At 41.1% G+C, this 20,023-nt stretch overlaps 1 protein-coding gene and 1 long non-coding RNA gene across 2 annotated transcripts in view; both read left to right on the top strand.

Annotated features, from left to right (window-relative positions):
- The window catches only part of LOC144585810 (uncharacterized), a 256,170-nt gene that overhangs the window by 73,490 nt on the left and 162,657 nt on the right, over window positions 1–20,023 (top strand). The window lies entirely within an intron of this gene.
- EHD3 (EH domain containing 3) overlaps window positions 10,832–20,023 on the top strand; it is a 38,989-nt gene continuing 29,797 nt past the window's right edge. Inside the window, exon 1 of the mRNA XM_020809335.3 lies at window positions 10,832–11,713. Within this exon, the coding sequence (XP_020664994.2) occupies window positions 11,487–11,713 (227 nt within the window). The 5' untranslated portion in view covers window positions 10,832–11,486. The remainder of the gene's footprint in view (window positions 11,714–20,023) is intronic.

Genomic DNA, 20,023 nt, shown 5'->3' with positions numbered 1-20,023 from the left:
ATGTGATTTTGGACATATATGTCCCTTCCTTTTGTCTGGTGATACCTAACAAACTTTGGTTTCATTCCCTGAACTGTTTCGTTGGCTTCATAAAATATAAAACTGCATGCAAAACAAATGTGCCACATATATAAACAAATAACTAAATCTAATGAAGTTACAAAAACAAAGCAGAATATTACGGGGGGGAAGGTATAAATAAAATTAAATCAAGTAATCTTCAAATGAAGAAACAAACCTTTTTACAATTTTCATTTAAAATAAATTTTAGTTTTAGTTAGGCATCCTTCAGTCTTGAGAGACTATGGTAACGTGCTCTATATGGAGAACTTGGAACAGTGTCTAGTGTGGCTGAGAAGGCCAATTCAAGAGTAACAATGCCTTCCACACTGAAGATAAATACAATCTGTCCCCTATCCAGCTTCCTGATTTTGCCTCGGCCTGCTGGACAAGGGTCTCTTCAAATTGGGAGAGGCCATGATGCACCGCCTGCCTCCAGGCTGAACGCTCCAATGTCAGGTTTCCCATCTGTTGAGGTCCATTCCTAAGGCCTTCAGATCCTGCTTGCAGATATCCTTGTATCACAGTTGTGGTCTCCCTCTGGGGCGATTTCCCTGCACTAATTCTCCATACAGGAGATCTTTTGGAATCCGACCATCAGCCATTCTCATGACATGCCCAAGCCAACATAGACGTCGCTGTTTGAGTAATGCATACATGCTAAAAATTTCAGCTCGTTCTAGGAATACTTTATTTGGAACTTTGTCCTGCCAGGTGATATCAAACATGCATCGGAGACAATGCATATGGAATGTGTTCAGCTTCCTCTCCTGCCATGCACAAAGGGTCTAGGACTCACTGCAGTACAGGAGTGTGCTCAGGACACAGGCTCTATAGACCTGGATCTTGGTATATGCCGTCAGCTTCTTATTAAGCCATACTCTCTTTGTGAGTCTAGAGAACATGGTAGCTGCTTTGCTTTTTATCAGTGCAATCCTTTCAAACCAAGAAAGTTTATATATTCCTGTAGTTTCTTTTTAATATGGTAAACAAAATCAACACCAAAAACACATACAAAGCAACAAGGCACAACAAACCATTTAAAAACTCTTCTCAGACAGCCAGTAACGAAGTGAAAGCATGCCTGAAGAGAAACATCTTCTTCTAGTTCATCCTCAATCTAGTCCAGGTTTAAGCATTTTAAGTCATCCGGGTTATGGAATGAAATCGTTATATATACAACAGAACCCCAAACATCACAAGCAAGGCAACTGCAAATTTTTAGAATTTAGATTTTAGATTAATTTTTGGATACAAAAAGACTATTGAAATGTCTTACCTTCTTCAAGTTAGCTTCTGCGGCTCTCAGATGATTAGTAATAAATCCTGGCAGAGAACTAACTTATGTTGGTCTCATGGGCACCTTAACTGACAGACAACAGGATAATAATGAACTCTCTCATCTCAACATTAATGTCTATGTCCAGCCTACATATGCAAATCAAACAGTTTACCTCCACCTACCAAACAAAGTTTCAAGGAAGGAAAATGGTAACAAAATAGGTTTCTACTGTAGAAGGAGTGTCGCAATTGTAGGTATTATTATTATTTTTTTGCCATTCCCTTGGTTTACCTGAAAGGACGGGTCAGTTCATCAGATGATGACACACCAACTGCATAAAAGAAAAAGTACTTCCTCCTCAGTTTATGATCTTATTTTTCAGCCCAATTTGTAAAACATAAACAGGTGACTCTATTTTAAGACCAGAAGGCGGTCAGGAAGTGACTATGACGAAGCCTGAGATCCAAACAAACACCTTAAAAAAAGAGGATTTCCCTGAATTTAAACACTTCCAAGAAAAGACACTGAGTATAGGAAAGGAATGGAAAGGGGGGGAAAAAAATCTAAGGTTAAACTTACATAAAGTGTCGTTTGAACTGCACATGGTTATAAGTTATCTCTGGAGGTCTTTTTTCCTCATCTATCCCTTTCTTCTCCATTATTCGTATATCTGGACTATGGAAGTGTGTAGACAATTCACCCTCCTCAGTTATGTCACATATACAGACAGCCCACCTTAGATCCATATACCTTCATGGATGTTTAAGACGTCATCCATGCATGAGCGGCTGAGAGTGCATGAGAACTACATGAGTGGATGAAACACCTATAGACATTCACCTCTTCATGTGCAGGTGCTCCTTTCCAGAGGGTCAAAGTGAACATGTACATACCATGGGGTAAGTCTTGGAACAGGATGATACGTTTTCCCCATGTCAGTGCATATGTTCTATGTAACTATAACCATGAAGAGAGCTAACATTCATTCATTCATTCATTCATTCATTCATTCATTCATTCATTCATTCATTCATTTATTTATTTATTTATTTATTTATTTATTTATTTCCTGCCTGACTTAGTGGGGCCACCACTCTGGGCGGTCATTACAATAGTGTATAAATGTGAACTCCCTCCCACCATACCCCAAACATAATAAATAAAAATGATTCCCAAACTGATCAAAGAAATCAAGTAAACAAACTCAAAGAGACAAAGTGAAGGCGAGAGGGAGAATATTCTTAAAGGCTTCCCTAAATAGTGTGGTTTTTAGCTGTCATTAAAAACCCTGGAGGGAGGGGGACCTGCAGGATCTCTAGTGGAAGGCAGTTCCAAAGGAACGAGAATTTTAAAAGACAAATCTTTTCCTTACACAGGAATAAAGTGAGGAAAACAAAATAACAAGCAATGATACTAGACGGGAGGATTCTTGATGAAGGCAGATCTTGGAGAAGTTACTTTTTTGAACTATACCCCCCAGAATGCCCCACCCAGGGTCTTGCTCCTTCTGGGTGAAAAGAGGCCAACCTACATGGCAGCTTTGGTGATCCTTCGCTTGGAAGCACACAAAATGGTTTTGAGCCAGTTGTGACTTCCCATCGCCCACTGGAGAAACAGAGACCATCACAATTAATGAAACATTTCGCAGGCTCTTTTCCATTGCAAATTCCTTGAATTTACTTTTTAATGTACTCATTTGTGTTTTGCATTTGGCCACCAAAAGCAGATGCTCTTTAACTCGCTTAAGAACTTTCTTAGAAATGCCACCACTGTATAAAATCATACATGAGAAAACTGATTTTTAAAAAGACTGATATTTCCTCTTTTTTTTTTTTGAGAAGAGGTGGTTAATCACTAAGTACTATACTAGTAAAAGTAAGCCAGCCTTCTAGATAAGCAAACAGTGAATCAGCAGTTAGTCACTGATGTTTGGAGGATTTTGACAAAGTTCCGTGTCTGTGTTTCTTAGCATTGTATTTAATGAGGAAGCCTACAAAATTGTCCATTAGTAAAGACAAGACTTCATGAAACACACAGCATATTGTGTATGTGGTCTGGGAGGGAGGAAATACGGCTGTCAATCTCTGGAAAGAGAAAATTCCCACTAACGTTTTTCATTTCTTCCTCCTCCCTTTTCTATTCTGTTTCTCTCTTTCTCCTCCTTTTGTCCTCCATATGAAGGGGCAGGCTGCTCTAATCAGAGCTCTGATTGGATTCCTTGAAGAAGGATTTTGAAATTATCATAGTCTGAGGGCCATATGAAGCAATAGGGAACACAGGTAGCAAATATATTCACATATGTCCATGTTCCCTTTTTCCTTTGATTTTTATAACCATCTCCCTCCTGCTGAATAGCTCAGTAGCCTAAGTAGAGGTTGAGAGTTTGATTCCTCACATGCCTCCTGGTAAATGAGCCAGCCTGTGTAGTCATGGGCAAGTTGGATAGTCCCAGGGGACTCTCAGAAGAAGAGAATGGTAAACCATTTCTGTCTGTTCTCTACCTAGAAAGCCTGACCATTATGATTGCTCTTTCTTTCTTCCACATTTTGGTGGGGGGGGGGGGATTCCAGTCCCAGAGTGGGACTTGCTCCAATGTTTATTTTTGGATTTGTTTGTTTTTTGTTTTTGTTTTCTGCAGTCCCAGCATGGGACTTACTTTTTTTTTTTATTTATGGTATTTTTTTCTTCGGCCGGAATGGATTAATCGGTTTTCAGTGCATTCTATGGGAAATGGTGCTTTGACTTACGAACGTTTTGACTTACGGCCACCATTCCAGTATGGATTAAGTTTGTAAGTCAAGGCACCACTGTAATTGGTCAATAATTACTGGGTTCATTGCTCTTTTGATAATCTTTTATTATTAGAAATGTGTGGCCTTTTGTCATCCAGTCTTCAGTTGTAGAATTTTGAAGTAAGTGTTTACATTTAAATGCTATATGTTGATGGAGACTTGTTAGATGCTTTAACCAAAATCCATGCAGGTCATCTGGACCAGGTACACTCCAATTTTTCATAGCCTTTACTTGTCTCTTAATCATTTCAGTTGTTATTACAATATCATCCATTTGTTTTCCTTGAGTTTCTTTACAAATGTCTTTAATTCATGAGGCTTATTTCTTCCTTCCCTCCAAATTTGAAGACCCTTCATGAGAAACTTTAAATATAGTGGTACCTCGACTTAAGAACTTAATCCGTATTGGGACTGCATTCTTAAGTCGAAACTTTTTAAAATTGAAGCACCATTTCCCATAGGAATGCACTGAAAAGCATTTAATCCGTATCTGCTGTTTTTCGTTCTTAAATTGAGACTCTGTTCTTAAGTCGAAGCATTAGTTCCCATAGGAACTAATGCAAAGCTGGTTAATCCGTATCTACCACTAAGGGGTGATTTTTTTTCTTCTTCTTCTTTTGACCTAAGGTGAAATTAGGTCAAAAAAGGGGCAGGAAAGGTTTTTTCTTTTCTTTTCTTTTCTTTTCTTTTCTTTTCTTTTCTTTTCTTTTCTTTTCTTTCTTTCTTTCTTTCTTTCTTTCTTTTTTGTTTGTTCTTAAGTTGAGGCTGTGTTCTCAAATTGAAGCAACTTTTTGCGAACGGAGCCATTCTTAACTCGAATCATTCTTATGTAGGGACGTTCTCAAGTCGAGGTACCGCTGTATTTGATGCACTTTAGGTTTTAAATCTTGCCTTAAGTCTTGGTGGTCCATGGCAACAAAAGGTGTTTAAAGGGGGTCCAAGATAAAGAAAAGGTTAAAAACCACTTGTCCAGACCATTACCATAATATCCATGGATGAGGGCTTTGCAGGAGGCAATGATGATGCTCAGCGATGCAACTCCTATAACAGGGGAATTAAGAAGAGAAAGGCAGGATTTACCACAGAAAAAGCTGGTGGCAGAGAGAAAAGGCAGTATCCCACCACCCCTGGTGCCAGAAATTGAAGCAGAGAAGGAAACAGCACTGAATCTCTCTGGACAAAGTCAGGAAAGAGCAGCAGGATATGGTGGCCTACCTTCTTACCATCTCCTGCTCCACTTGTCTCTTACTTTGTTGCATCTAGCATATAGTCCTGCTCCCTTCTCTTGGCTTTTGGGTCTAGTTGCAATCCTCCCTCAACAAAGACAGAGAGTCAGAGTAGGAAAAGGTGGCCTACTTTAAATACCAATGTTCTTTGTCTGGTTGGGGGACAATGAGTGGAAGTGGCCATTAAGCATTAAGTGACAACTCCCACCAAAGTCCAGCTTCACATAATACTGAAGATTTCTGGAGTGTGGGATTATAAAACATTCTCCTTGGAAAAGTCACTATGAACAGTCAGAACATTCATGTTCCTAACTTCATTGTGGCATATTGAAAGACAATCATGATTGAGAAGTGTGCTACATTTCCTTCCCTAAGGAAAAGCTTCAGTCTCATTATTCCAGCAGTGAAAGATTATAAAACATTTGCTATGTCAGAGTTTGCTGATAGTGATAACTAATGTGGTTTCAAATGCATCTTATACATAGTCTTTCTTGTAAAACTGCTATCATGTACCGTATCTGTGATACTACAGTATATAGTTTTCCAAAAACAAACAAAAAAAAAGAATGTGTTCTTTTGTGACAGGTATTGGTGGAAAATATGAGGCTGATTTAACTTTTGCCAATTAACGTCATCCAGCTCTCTCCCTCATGGCATCTTTTAAGCTTTTGCTGTCAACACAACAGGATCCAATGCTTCCTTGTGAACACAAGATCGCCAAGATGATTAATGAGCAGTGTGGAGGAAGTATAAATGGGAATAAATGAGGACAAAAGCTTGCACAAAAGAAACGTAATCAGACAATGAGACAAGAATGCATTTAAGAAAAATAGTGCTCCTTATATCCTTATATAACACTAACAATTAAACAACAGCAACATCCAATATAATCAGTGGGAAAGTGACTAGGGAGATAGTTGGCTGATTCACCTCAGTCTGGTTAATAGTAGGGCCAGTCCTGCTTAGGAATGGTGGGAATATGCCTCGGTGTGTGTGTGTGTGTGTGTGTGTGTGCGCGCGCGCGCATGTGCGCGTGCGCGTGCGTGTGCGCGTGCGCGTGCGTGTGTGTGTGTGTGTGTGTGTGTGTGTGTGTGTGTGTGTGTGTGTGTGTGTGTGTGTGTTAATGGATTAATAGATTTTAGTTAATTAAAAAATTTCTGCATCCCTAGCTGGTAGAAACCCCTAATTTTGTCTAGAGACAAGGTTGGAGGAAGACCTGGAATATTGCCTCACGGGGTGTGTTTAGTTTCTCGGCAACTCCAGCCTGATCTCCTGAGGGAAAGCATTGTACAACTTGGGAGCTGCCACAAAGAAGGCCCTCTTATGTGTCCCCATCAACCATGCCTGTGCTGGCAATGGGGCCATATGAGCCTTCTCAGTGATTATCTTAATCACTGAGAAGGCTCATATGGGGAGATAACAGTCCTCCAGGTACAATGTGCAGTGCAGCTATTTGATTGTTTGTTTGAGTAATGATCTTGAAGTAAAGCCCATACTTCTAGAAAACCATGTGGTACTAATCAATCTTAATTTTTGTTTCAGAACTCCAGTGAACACATCAGCAGGTAGACTGGTGTCTGTGGGGTGCCAGAGTGACCCACTTCCTGATTAATCAGAACCCCACACTGAGCCAGCAAGGACAAATGAGCTGATGCAATCAATACATAACAAGCTGGATAATGCACACAAGTGGCTGAAATAAAATAAATTTCACTCCCTCAAAACAACAACAACACTCCAGTTTATGAATATGGAATATTGTTATTCTGTACTCAAAAAGGTGTTACCAGCAGAAAAAGGATGCCAAGTTTTACATACCAAACGGCAGCATGAATGTTCACAAAACCAATGGCAGCAGACAAGATGATCTACAGGATATCCTTTTCTGCTCACTAACATTCACAAAGTAACACCAGGCAAGGAGAAATCCTCTTTTTTTCATCAGTTAAACACTTCTCAACCTAACAGAAAGAAATTGTCAGGTCTGTTTTTCAACAAGTGTGAATGGTACTGGAGTGGGTACAGAAACACAATATCCCACATTCATAGCCAGAGATTTTTTTTTTGAAGAATTGCATTTCCTAATTTTTTTTAAATGGGAGTTTAAATATACATACACTACCCACAAATTCCAACATAGATTTCGCAAATATACAATTTCCCAGTGCTACAGGATTCAAGAAAATGAGCACATGATTTGCACTATGGTTACTGGGAGAAGAAATGGATGTGGCTGCAGTCTCTCTGTGCCAAAATATTTTGAAGGGCTGTTCTGGAATTTGTGAAATGGTGAAGCAAAGGAATGAGTAGGTACAACATGTGCAATCGAGATACATACACACCCTTTAACCTCTCACGTCAACTAGTACTGTCATGCTCAACCTGCAGAATGCAGACTAGAAAACTCTGTTCCAATTTCCAAACCTTTTCTATGAATCATGCAGGCCAAAGAGGAAAAGCTATATTGGACCAACAGCTCAATGGTGTGCCTGTTTTCCAAAATATTTCCCTTTGTGTTTGAAATTTTAAAAAGGAAGAGGCCTGGCTGACAGGAAAGCGGGGGGAAAGAGTACTTCCCTTCTGTGTTTGAAGCTTTCCTTCCAGTGTTCAGTCTTCATGCTGCAGCTTTCCATGGCTGCTGGTGCTGTAAGTACACTTACTTGTGAGCAAACTGAGCAAACACCTGGACTTAACAAGGGTCCAGCCCCTGAGTCCAGCAGCAGCAGCAGCCTCGGTCAGCCTTCCAGTCACTCCTGGAGCGCCACTCTCTTTCCACTCTCTTTTCACTCATCTAGCCAACTCCAGGAAGGAGGGAGTGAGGATGAGTCTCCCTGCATGGCTGCTGAGTGGCTAGATGAGTGGGGAGAGAGTGGCGCTCCAGCGTCGAGTGGAAGGCTGACCAAGGCTGCTGCTGCCGCTGGACACATGAGTGGATGGTCCGGCCCCAGGGGCTGGACCTTCGTTAAGTCCAGCTGCACTGGAGATATTCGTATTCATTTACAAATACCCCTATCTCTCTGCACAAGTAAGCTGGGTAAACCTTGCTTTGAGATTATCCCCAGCCACAGAGCAAAAAACAATAATTTCACAGCTTCAGCGAATGACCTTCTGTATATTTATTTTCTGTTTTTAAAATATCTTTTAAAACATTTTTACACGAGAAATAAATACTCTTTTTAATGTCTGTTTGGCCAGGAAGGAACTAAAAAGTTCTCCTGAGAGTCATTTAATTTTGTTCTGACTGGTAGCTTGTACTGAAGTAATCAAAGCTCAAACACCATTTTCCCAAATGTCCCCAAATTTGGCACACAGCAAGCGTAGACTATCTGTGACATTTGTGCCAAAATTGGTCTAAGTCCAAGGCCTATTTTCAGTTACCAATTTTTGCTTGTGGCACAACTATTTTTTGAATTTGCTTATGGAATACTGAATTGGGCTGCCACATAATATCTGTCTGTGCAGCAATAATGTCTTCATGTGGCATTGAGGAACGTTGTCTACCACTTATATATGGTAAGGGAAAAATCAAGGGTGTCTACCAACTAGGGATGCAGAAATTTTTTATTAACTAATACTTATTAAACTTTTTTTAAAAAACAGAATAACCTTGGGAGGCACATTCCCAGCATTCCTAAGCAGAGCTGGCACTATTCACCTCAGTCTGACTAATGGTAGGATGTTTGCTCGGATTCCAGAAGGTCATACTGCCACTTGCAGTTATGAACTGCTTCAATGTACTGTATCATTATATTCCTTCTTCTTAGATCTTTGTTTCTTTAGTCATATCAGAGTGAGGCACAACTTAAAATTATATGAAATTCAAGATAATTATGCTATTAACTAACTAAAAGGAAATTTAAGATAATTATACTATTTTTGGCTTCTTAGATATAAGTTTTCAAGCTTCGCCATAAATTTTATTATGTACAGTATAAGTTTTGTTTTGGATTGTGACCAGCCTCATTTGATGTATGGAGTGTTTTAGTTGTCCAAAACCTCTTTCCAATATAAGATTCAATTACATTTTCTAAGTTTCTATGTAGGCTGCTGCATATACTGTATTTATAACACACACACACACCCAATTTATAAGGCAATCCTTCCTACAGAGCACATTTTTTAAACTGTGTAATTCACTGGTACAAGATGGTGGCTGTCAATTTGAAGAGACCTAAAAGGAACAGATAAATTGATGGAAGTTAATTCATCAATAAGGATGTGCATGGTGAATATTTTTGTTGTTCTTCCATTTTGGGTTCTTGCAAGTGCCTCTTTCATTTTTCGTTCATTTTCATTTTTCCCAGGCACCAATCTTTTAGTTTAAAATGAAAGGAAAAGCCTCTTTCAGGTTCTTTTGTCTTAGGTTGGACTTTCATGAAAGAAAATTCCTGGCATGTCAAAAGCCCTACTGAACTCTTTAAAACACTCCAGAAAATTAGAAAGGCAAGGCAACAGGGACTCAATCTACTCCAAAAGCAGGCAATGTGAGAAAGAAAAATCATCAGCCAGGCCTATGTGAAAAATACCTCACTCACCCAGCAAGTAATTCAAAAAGCAGTAAAGCATTCAAACATTAAGAAAAATAACCATATGAATTCACTGCCACCCGCACAGCGCAACAAGACTCTCTCAGCTTCCGTAGCACAATAGAAAAAAAGAAAGACACACACAGAGGACACACACAGAGGCACCCAGAAAGGAACAACACAACACCAAGAGCAAGAGAGAACTGGTCCAAGCTGTGCCGAACCAGCAACAACCACCCCCCACAAGTGTAGTGACACACAGGGACAGTCAAAAAGCCCATCCCTCGGCCCACACAGACCTACAGAAGTAAATGAAACAATCTGTTTTTAAAAAAAACACCAAAATATACAGCTTTACAGAATAAATGCCCAGTAAATTAAATAAATAAGAATTTGATTATTTTTAGAGGGTTTCATTTGATTCAGTCACTACTCACCTTTCAGTAGGAAGTGAATACTGTCCTTTTCCAGCTTGCTCCCTACTGGATGCCACTTTTAAAGCAAATTTGACCACTACCCTTATTGCTTTCTTCCTGATTGTTGTTTACAGATGATTTTATTGACACAGTATTTTACTTTTACGGCTGTATTTATGTGTCTTCTGTGTTTGTTAGATTTCTGTTTTCTGTACTTAATTTTGGAACATGCCCAAATATTGGAAATAAATAATAGTTTAGAAATTAAAATTCATAGGCTTTCTTTGTTTCTGTCATTGTCGTTGCACTGTGCACTCATTCATAACTTTCTTACTATCTTTGCTATTTTCTGTTTCGTTCTCCTGTGGTCCTACCCCATTTCTAACTACCTGAAATAAGTGTAGACAATTTGCAGTGTGATTCTGCTTATTGATTAGGTTGCTGATGATTCTGCATCTTATGATTAATGGAAGTTTTGACCTATGATTGTGACTGCTGTCTGAAAACCATTGTCCTGGATCTTCCATTTGGACAGACAACTGAAAGCACCAGCCACTGGCTATCACTCTCCCCGGCATCAATTTGAACATTGCCCGCAGTTGTTCTACAATTTCCGTTTCCTGGTCAGCTCCACAAAAGACAGGCATTTAAACACCAGCTGCTTCACGAAGGAAGAAGATGCTGTGATTCAGCTGCCTCTCTTGTGATGAGATCAGTTTGTTGCTCTCCGCTTAGAAAGCTAGACGCAAGTCCAGCACTGCAACCTATTTTGTTTTCTTTTAATTGTCTCACAGTAAGAGCAAAGGGAGTTTACTCCTCTTTTAATGCTGTATGCTTAGGGTATTTGTTTTTCAGTAGAAAAATGTGGAGATGTAAGCATGCGTAACCAGAATCAATGCCTGCTGTTTCTCGAGTCGTCTTCTTGTTTTGTATTATAGGCTGATGGGACAGCAATCAATAAAGTGACTGTATCTCTCTCTTTAAAAAAAAGAAGAAGAAAGAAAGGAAAGAAGGACGGAAGGAAGGAAGATATACAATCACTACATTTAGAGTTACGGCTTGGAAGCTTCCATGCAAGTGCTAGCAAACTGTCTGGAGTGCAAGCTTCCCCTCCCGCTCTCCTTGGTGACTGGACTTTTCCAAGGAAAATGAGCAAACAGTAATATTATTTCCCTCATTGCAAAATGTTCAGCTGGCTGGGTCTTGACGAAAGGAGAAGGAAAGACCCTGAAGTATTTCAGACAGTGAGCGAGGGTCTTAAAAAGCTCTACAGAACCAAGCTTCTCCCTCTGGAAGAGCACTATAAATTCCATGAGTTTCACTCACCTGCCTTGGAGAATGCAGATTTTGACAACAAGCCTATGGTCCTGCTTGTGGGACAGTATTCCACTGGGAAGACCACCTTCATCAGGTAAAAGCAAATGGTATATTATTTTTATTTGGTTATAAACTACCACAAAGCTGTATTGATAGGTGTACATGCATGCACACATCGGCACCGTACTAAAATAATGCATACTCTGGGAAAGAAAGTCTCATTTGTGTTCTTTTCTTTTGGGTTGTGTGACTTGGAAAGTCTGGATCATATGTTTTCACACTGAACTTCCTTCAGGGCTTATCCTACTGTTAACTTTCCTCTATGCTGTCCAGTGTCAGAGGAAAAGTCCACCGTCAGCCCAGTTTACTTCTGTACATAGAAATAAGAGGTACCATTGTATTTTCAGACAGCAAAATATCTGCCATTGGTAAATGCCTCTGTCTGGGCTCTGGCACTTTGGTGCACACGCAATCACCATGTGAGAAAGACATCCGTCTGAGTTGGAGTCAACCCTACCATTAGCCTTACTTGGGCAGTTGACACAGGTGGTGGGGTGTGGCACCGGCAGTTTTTCTAGCCATTCTTTGTAAGTCCTGGCTTTGAGGACCTCAGAACCAGAATTTGAGGAAGCATCTTGCTAAAAACAGCCAGCCTCTGATGGCTGTGGGTGCTCCTTTCTTCTTCTGGGGGAAAGGGATACTCCCACCATCACTCTCATCTTTTCCCATCCAGGCAATGCCACTGCTGCTGGAATGTTCATTATCTTGCCATACATGGAGGGAGTAACCGTCCTGGTCCTTTGCCCTCCTACTTTGGTCTCCATCTCAAGAGTAAAGCTGTATTTCTCTGCCAAGTCTGGGGGGAAATAATGATAATTTTATCTAACTTGTCTGGTGTCCTTGCTATTTAGTAAAGCTGCAGAAGGAGACATTTGCACTGCAACCCTCACATCTCCACTTGCTAGCATCGCTTGTTCTTCCTTGGAGTTACTTTAGAAGTAGCAAGTCCATCTCCATGAAAACTGATTTTTAAGATTAAGGTAAAGGTAAAGGTTCCCCTTGACAATTTTTGTCCAGTCGTGTTCGACTCTAGGGGGCGGTGCTCATCCCCGTTTCCAAGCCATAGAGCCAGCGTTTGTCCGAAGACAATCTTCCATGGTCACATGGCCAGTGCGACTTAGACACGGAACGCTGTTACCTTCCCATCGAGGTGGTCCCTATTAATCTACTCGCATTTGCATGCTTTCGAACCACTAGGTTGGCGGGAGCTGGGACAAGTGACAGGCGCTCACTCCGTCACGTGGATTCGATCTTACGACTGCTTGGTCTTCTGACCCTGCAGCACAGGTTCTGCAGTTTAGCCCACAGCGCCACCACGTCCCTCTTTTTAAGATTAGGGGCAACTTTACCCTTAGCCAGAGTGAGGGAAATGTTTCAGGCGGTGGATGCTGGGAGCAGCAGCTGCATGTCTTGTACACTACAATCACCTAGTCTTTCCCCTCTCTTGGGCGACAGAGCTATGCATGCCACAGCCTGTCCTGCAATGCTTAAATTGGCCTGGTATTCACAGGAATGGTAGAAAATCCTATCTCCATGAGGAATTGGGGTTCAACTGCCATCCACTCATCTTCTACCCATGTAATGGAAAGATGAGCGTCACCTTGCCCTTTGTTGTAGACCTATCTTGAGTCAGCCCAATTCATTTTTTATATTCAAGACATTTCATGGATGGTATAATAGGTATTATAGGAAAGTATCTTATTGCGGAAGTCTACTTATAGAGTGAGTATTACATCACTGAGAGGAGCAGCAGACTGCTGCTCATTAGAGTTCCTTTTTCAATGTCAGGACGTGCATTCATCTTATCACGTGTACCCTGGGGGAGGGGTGGAACCCCCTCTTTAATGAGCAGCAATCCATTGCTTCTATTGTCTATTCTCCTGGCAGAGCTCCACAAGAGATACTGGCCATAGTCTAACTTCTTAAAATATGCCTATAATATGATCCTTAATTTTCTTCCTTAATTTCTTTAGGCTTGATCCTCTTGACTTATCCTGGATTGTAACTACAGTAATTTTATAAAACTCTAGCTGGAGATAACTTGAAATGTGGCCTTCTGTAGATTTTTGGACATCCTTTGAGGATTTGACAACTCCCGTACTGTTGCCCTCATTGAACCAATCCAGATCATTTGCCCTCCTGCTAAGCTTCTCTGCTAGAAACAAGTTATATGAAGGATGTTATGCCATCACCACAGGTATTGCAGTAAAATGCAAGTTTCCTTCAAGTTGTTTTGCCTAGGTCCACACCATCTTATCCTCTGCTTCAGCCAGTACCTTGAGCCAGCCAAATCAATGACCCTAAGCATTCTGAGCGTTTCTGCTTCCTCTGATGTTGTGGAAACCTAATGCTTATATGTCAAAGAATCAAATACAAAGTCACCAAGTAGTTCACTAAGCTGCATTTTTTAAACAGGGGCAAATCCTTGAAATAATTTTATTTATTTATTTATTTATTTATTTATTTATTTATTTATTTATTTATTTATTTATTTATTTATTTATTTATTTATTTATTTATTTATTTATATCCCGCCCATCTGGTATATTCTACCCCTGTGGGCAGCTTACAGAATATCAAAACAATTAAAAAACATAAAAACATTAGCCTACAACAATAACAAATAGTGCAGGAATAAATAAATAATAAATAGCAAAGCAAAAGAAATCAGTAGTTGATAGGAGGAAGGCTTGGATGTACATCCATGTTTTCAGCTGGCATTTCAAAGTACCCAGCGTAGGGGCCTCGCGAATCTCCGGAGGAAGGTTGTTCCAAAGGCGAGGAGCCCTCGCCGAGAAGGCCCAGCTTCAAGTCTTTTCCCTCCGGGCCCCCTTCGGCGTCAGGCTCCTCAGCCTCACCTCCTGACTCATGTGGGTGATCTGAGTAGATTTTGGTGGGAGCAGGCGCTCCGCCAAGTATCGAGGTCCTAAACTGTTTAGGGCCTTATAGGTAAGCATTAGAACTTTGAATTCAATGCGGAAACGGATGGGCAGCCAGTGCAGCTCGGCCAGAACAGGAGAAATATGTTGGTGTTTTCTCACTCCAGTAAGGAGTCTGGCCACTGCATTCTGCACCACTTGAAGTTTCCGCACCAGCCTCAAAGGCAGCCCCACGTAGAGCGCGTTACAGTGGTCTAATCTTGAGATTACAAGTGCATGTACCAAGGTAGTGAGCGCCCCCATGTCAAGGTAGGTTCACAGCCGGGCAATCCGCCAAATGTGGAAAAAGGCGGTGCGAACTACCGACATCACCTGCATTTCCATGGTGAGTGTCGGGTCCAGGTGTACCCCCTTAGCAGCCAGGGTCACCTCCCAAATGTGAGAGAGCCACCCAGGCCACCAACTCCAAGGACGTCCACCCTCAGAACTTCCGTCTTGTCCAGGTTCAGCCTCAGCCCATTTTCCTGCATCCACTGCAGTACGGCCCCCAGGCAGCGCTGGAGGGACAGGATGGCATCACCTGCAGTTGGTGAAAAGGAGATGTAGAGCTGGGTTGTGTTCTAATAAGAGGGGCCTGAAGATGGGGAAACTGTGCAAAATTGGACTATGGAGTGGGAGAGAATGTAAGTAGAATTACCTTTCTTAATTTACATCTTAAATCTACTGATTCTTCATTAAACCACATTGCCTGGCATTGTGAAAAAGGTTGAATAATTCCTCCAACCAGAAGAACTGGACTACAACTCCCGTTAGGCTAGGGATATAAGACAATAAACTACTACACTTGAGTAGCTGCCAGGTTGGGAGAAACTATGTTATTCCATGTTCAGATTATGGTGTTGAGCTTGCACCGGACAGAGAACTGGGTTCAGATAATTGTTTAGATATCCATCCACTGTGCATGTACTGTTTCCCCCTCTCCAGATAAATTTGCTGTTGGTTTATAGATTGGGCAATTGCAGGTTTGCGGTAACAGCTACATAAACTGACTATTTCCTCATTACACATAGAACCCAATTGTTTTGCAGGACCTGTGTCTCATATATTATCATACCTTTGTCATGGCTAATATGACAAACAGTTTTGTTTTCTCATCTAAGCTCCACAGCCTTGCCTGTCTCTTCGTACTTTGTAAGAAGGTGATTGTTGTCACTACAGCAGGGATGGGCAATGTGCTGCCCCCAGAATTCTAAATCTAAACCCCTATAGTCCCCCTGCACCCTCACTCACTCACTCACTCACACACTCACACTCACATTCACACACACACACACACAAACACACACACACACACACACACACACACACACACACCCCTTATACTTTATAGAAGTTTTTGTTTGAAATGAGGGGAATTATTTTGCTTTGTTTTGAGGGTGCTGCCACCGACAAAATTCTGATTTATGTTTCAAAATATATATTTTTTGGCCATTAGAGGGGATGGGGACATTTTTTTCAGTTAAAAAACAATTTAAAAAATAATTTTTAAGAGGATAGGATCACAGAAGTGGGTAGATGCATGGGTGCAATATTCAAATGCTGGGAGAAGGGCATACGTGGCCCCAGGCCTCTGGAGACTGAGGCAAAGGTGGAAAAGGACATCTGAGACTTCACAGGTGGTTGAATTCCTGTTCCCATCAATTTTAGCCAGCCAGTGAAGTATGATGGGAGCAGTGGTTTAGGTATCTGGCTGCAGAGCCAGAGGATAGGAGGTTGATTCCTCACTGTGTCTCATTGAAAAGGGCTGGACTTTCAAGATCCTTTCTAGCTATGCCATTTTAAGTTGATGATGATGATGAAAATCTTGAGGGTAAAGTGTAGACCTCCATCTCACCAGCGTACCTTAGGGAGATGCAGCCCAACATTAGAACTGCACTTTTCTCCTTTCCCCTCTAGTCTCCACAGTAGTGCTTCGTGCAATCACACTTCTTAAATATATTAATCTCCTGCAGTGTAAACTATTTTATACAGGGGTAGTTAGCAAGATGTATGTAGGCACTGGCTGTTTTTTTTCAGCTACCATTTCATCTCTACCTTCTCCTATTATACCAAATCTAAGAGCAATCCGAAGTCTTAAGTAGGACTTATCAAAGATACAGTCCTGACACCAAAGACTCTATCCTTATGTTTATATAGACAACTTTTGTGCATTGTAAACAAGACATATGAGAAAGAATGTTAATATTACCTTATGGAGACGTGACATAACGAAAACATATAGGGCCTGTTGATGGTATCCCAAGTCTTGGACTAAAAGTAGCAGTACCGCAAAGAACACCTGAAACCCATTTCCTGAAGAAATTCAGTTTAAACCCTAGTTTTTATCTCAAGAGGTCTGAAAAATCTGGTTTATCCTGAGGCCAAGGTTTAGATGAAATTGTCCCTGCCTCAACAGTCAAACTTTTAGATTTCTGGAACACAGACAAGGTTCCAGAGGCATACCCAGGAAAGCTGGCTTCCTAGAGGGCTTTGAAACTGACAAGAAAGGAGACCTGCTGTGTTTCAGGTCAGTGAAGCAAGACTGAAGTATGTCTGCTTGGCTCAAGGGAAATCCAACTGTGCTTTCATTGTAGACTCAGGAGACTGATCTTTTGTCTGCAGACGGCTATTCTTTTACAAGAACTGGCTTACACATTTATACTGTTCCTGTTATGCACTCCTTCTCTCACCTTTGACTGTCCTATCTGGGCTCTGAAACACGTACACAGCTTGTAGGAGCTTAACTCTTCTAATTGAAGTCTAGTGCTCCCTCTTTTTTATTTTAACAATTGCACCTTATTTATTGAGTAGCTACAGTGGACAGACAAAAAAAGCTGACAGAAATAAAAGTTAATTCATTTGGATTGAGGTGTTGTAAGTGAGCAACTACCAGAAAGATGAACAAGTGAGTCCTAGATCAAATCAAGCCTGAACTCTCTCTAGAAGCAAAAATTACTGAACTAAGATTATCATGAGATGGCAAGACTTGCTGGAAAACACCACAATGCTAGAAAAAGTTGAAACTAAGTAACAGGAAAAGATGGCAGCACATTGTACACATGGCACCATAGGTGCTGTGTGTTCCCACCCCCTGTCTCCCTGGTTGGATCCCCCACTCACCAACAGCAGGCGCTCCTCTCCTCCTCCTCTTCAGTGGTCCAATCAATCTCCAGCAGGAGCTTCCCAGCCCCACCTCCTTGGCTGATCACCCACTCAGACAAGGAGACAGGACAGACAAACCCACGCTCCTGCTGGGGACTGGTTGAACAGCCAGAGGAGGAGGAGAGGAGTGCACTCCGATTGATGAGTGCGTCATTGGCTGAAAAGATAGTGGAAGGGAATGCACCTGTGGTGCTGCATGTACAAACTGTCATGAACCTCTGAACTGAGGTTCATGCCCATCTCTACTAGCAAGTACTGTAGTGTCTACCTAAAAAAAACCCTGAAAAGTGTCACCATCTCAGAACTGACTTGATGGCACAAAGTTATTATTATATCTGCCAATGAATTTTGTCCTCACAGCAACAATATAAGGTGAGTCAGGATGAGACAGAATAAGTGGTCCAAAGTGAGTTTCATAGCTTTGTGGAACCTTGAACCTGGACTTCCCAAAGTCCTAATCCCACCCTCTAACCACCATGCCACACATAGGCTATATTTGCCACATCAAGCAACTCCCTAACCATAGTTTTAAGAGATTATTGCTATTTTTTTTGTAAACCCCCCGTGAATTGACAAATAAATGTATGCATAATTTAGTACATCACCAGAGCACGGAGTGCTACTCCTGTCCTCTGAAGATGCCGGCCGCAGAGACTGGTGAAACGTTAGGAAGAACCACATTCAGAACAAGGCCAAAGAGCCCAAAAAACCCACAACAACCAAATGCATGCTTTGTTGGTTCATGGGGGGCAGCTTTGTGCTTCGTGAGTCTTCAACTTTTGATGACTCACCAAGATGGTGAGTCGTCCCCATCTCTAGTCAAAAGAGATCTTTAGGGAGCCTCAGAACCTGAAGTGGTAGGGAGATAAGATGAGTTAAATTAAATCAAATAAGCAAATCAAATCAAAGATTAACATTGCAGGCTGATTACATTGTTCTCATTTACACTCACATGGTTATCCCAACAGGATTGCAGATATCGTCTCTCCCCTCTTTTGCTGCCCCCAATTCCTCTGGAGTTGCAGGTGAATACAGAATATCTTTGGCAATCGTATCTGCTTAGTTCAGATTTAGAACCTTCAAACATAAAGCATTTGCTTCCTTGCATGTGACTTCACCAGCAGTTAATGCATCATGCTTCAATGATGCATTTTTAAACATCTGTGGTCTGTTGCTCACAATAACTTCATTTTCTCCCCCTTTTCTCCACCGACTGCAACAAAATTCTTGTTCTGTTGAGATCTTATGGCACAGTTTGTTCAAGTCTACTTAAAGGAAATTATATTGCATATATTTTAGAATTTATACCCCATGTTTCATTTCAGCACATAGGCTTTGGATTTTTCATTTCTCTTTGCAAAATCATTGTACATCAGATTTTTCTCTGTCTTCCAGTTAAAGTAGCACTATTCTTTATATAGGTTCTTTATACAGAGAGAGAGAGAGAGAGAGTGTGTGTGCACATGAGAAGGTAATGGAGTTGGATCCGGTCCATGCTTGGGTGGGTTAATCCTTCACAACCCATAGCCAGAAGGGGGTACAACTGCAATCTACAGTGGAAGGAAAATAGGGAGAGGCAGAGTTGTAACTAACAATTTTGGCACCAAGTGAGTAGCTCAAATGCAATTCCAAATCAACTTTGAAATTAATGACATGAAAATAATACAAGAAGTAATTACAGCATTGAACACTTGCCTGCATCTCTCCTACTCCACTGGGGATATGTAGTACTTCCAGAATGACAAAAACAGATCAAAAGTTTAGCATGCCATATACATTAATAAGCCTACTCTCTGTCTGTCCAGCTCAGAGGCCTGGTCTACCAAGAAGCAGGTAGACAACCTCCCCAATGAGTCTAGTCACAATCTGGTTGAACCAGTCCTCCTCCTCTGGGCTACTGGTCCTTCAATAGACCATTCCTTGATTATCTCAGCAGGGACTGCTAAACAGACCATCTTTTCTCTGTTTTGCCCTGGTCTACTGGCTGCACAGCCTGCCAGCATCTGGCAATTTGCCCCAGAGGGCTGGTGTAGCATTATCTTTTCATATGTACATCTGGAAACAGGGATATGCTCTTTAAATTTGGCACCTTGGGACAAAACCCTGGTTAAAGCCTTGGTTATACATCAACACTACTAGGACCATTGCATTACACAGTCCTGATTGGATTTAGTCTGTGGCTCTGTTTTGTTTTGTTTTGAATAACATGGTAATCCGGATATTATATATATCCAGTTTATATATACAGATATATTATATATAAT

Source organism: Pogona vitticeps, chromosome 1 (genome assembly GCF_051106095.1).
Source record: "Pogona vitticeps strain Pit_001003342236 chromosome 1, PviZW2.1, whole genome shotgun sequence".
NCBI classification, from domain to species: domain Eukaryota; kingdom Metazoa; phylum Chordata; class Lepidosauria; order Squamata; family Agamidae; genus Pogona; species Pogona vitticeps.
This window is presented reverse-complemented; position numbering and strand designations above follow the sequence as displayed.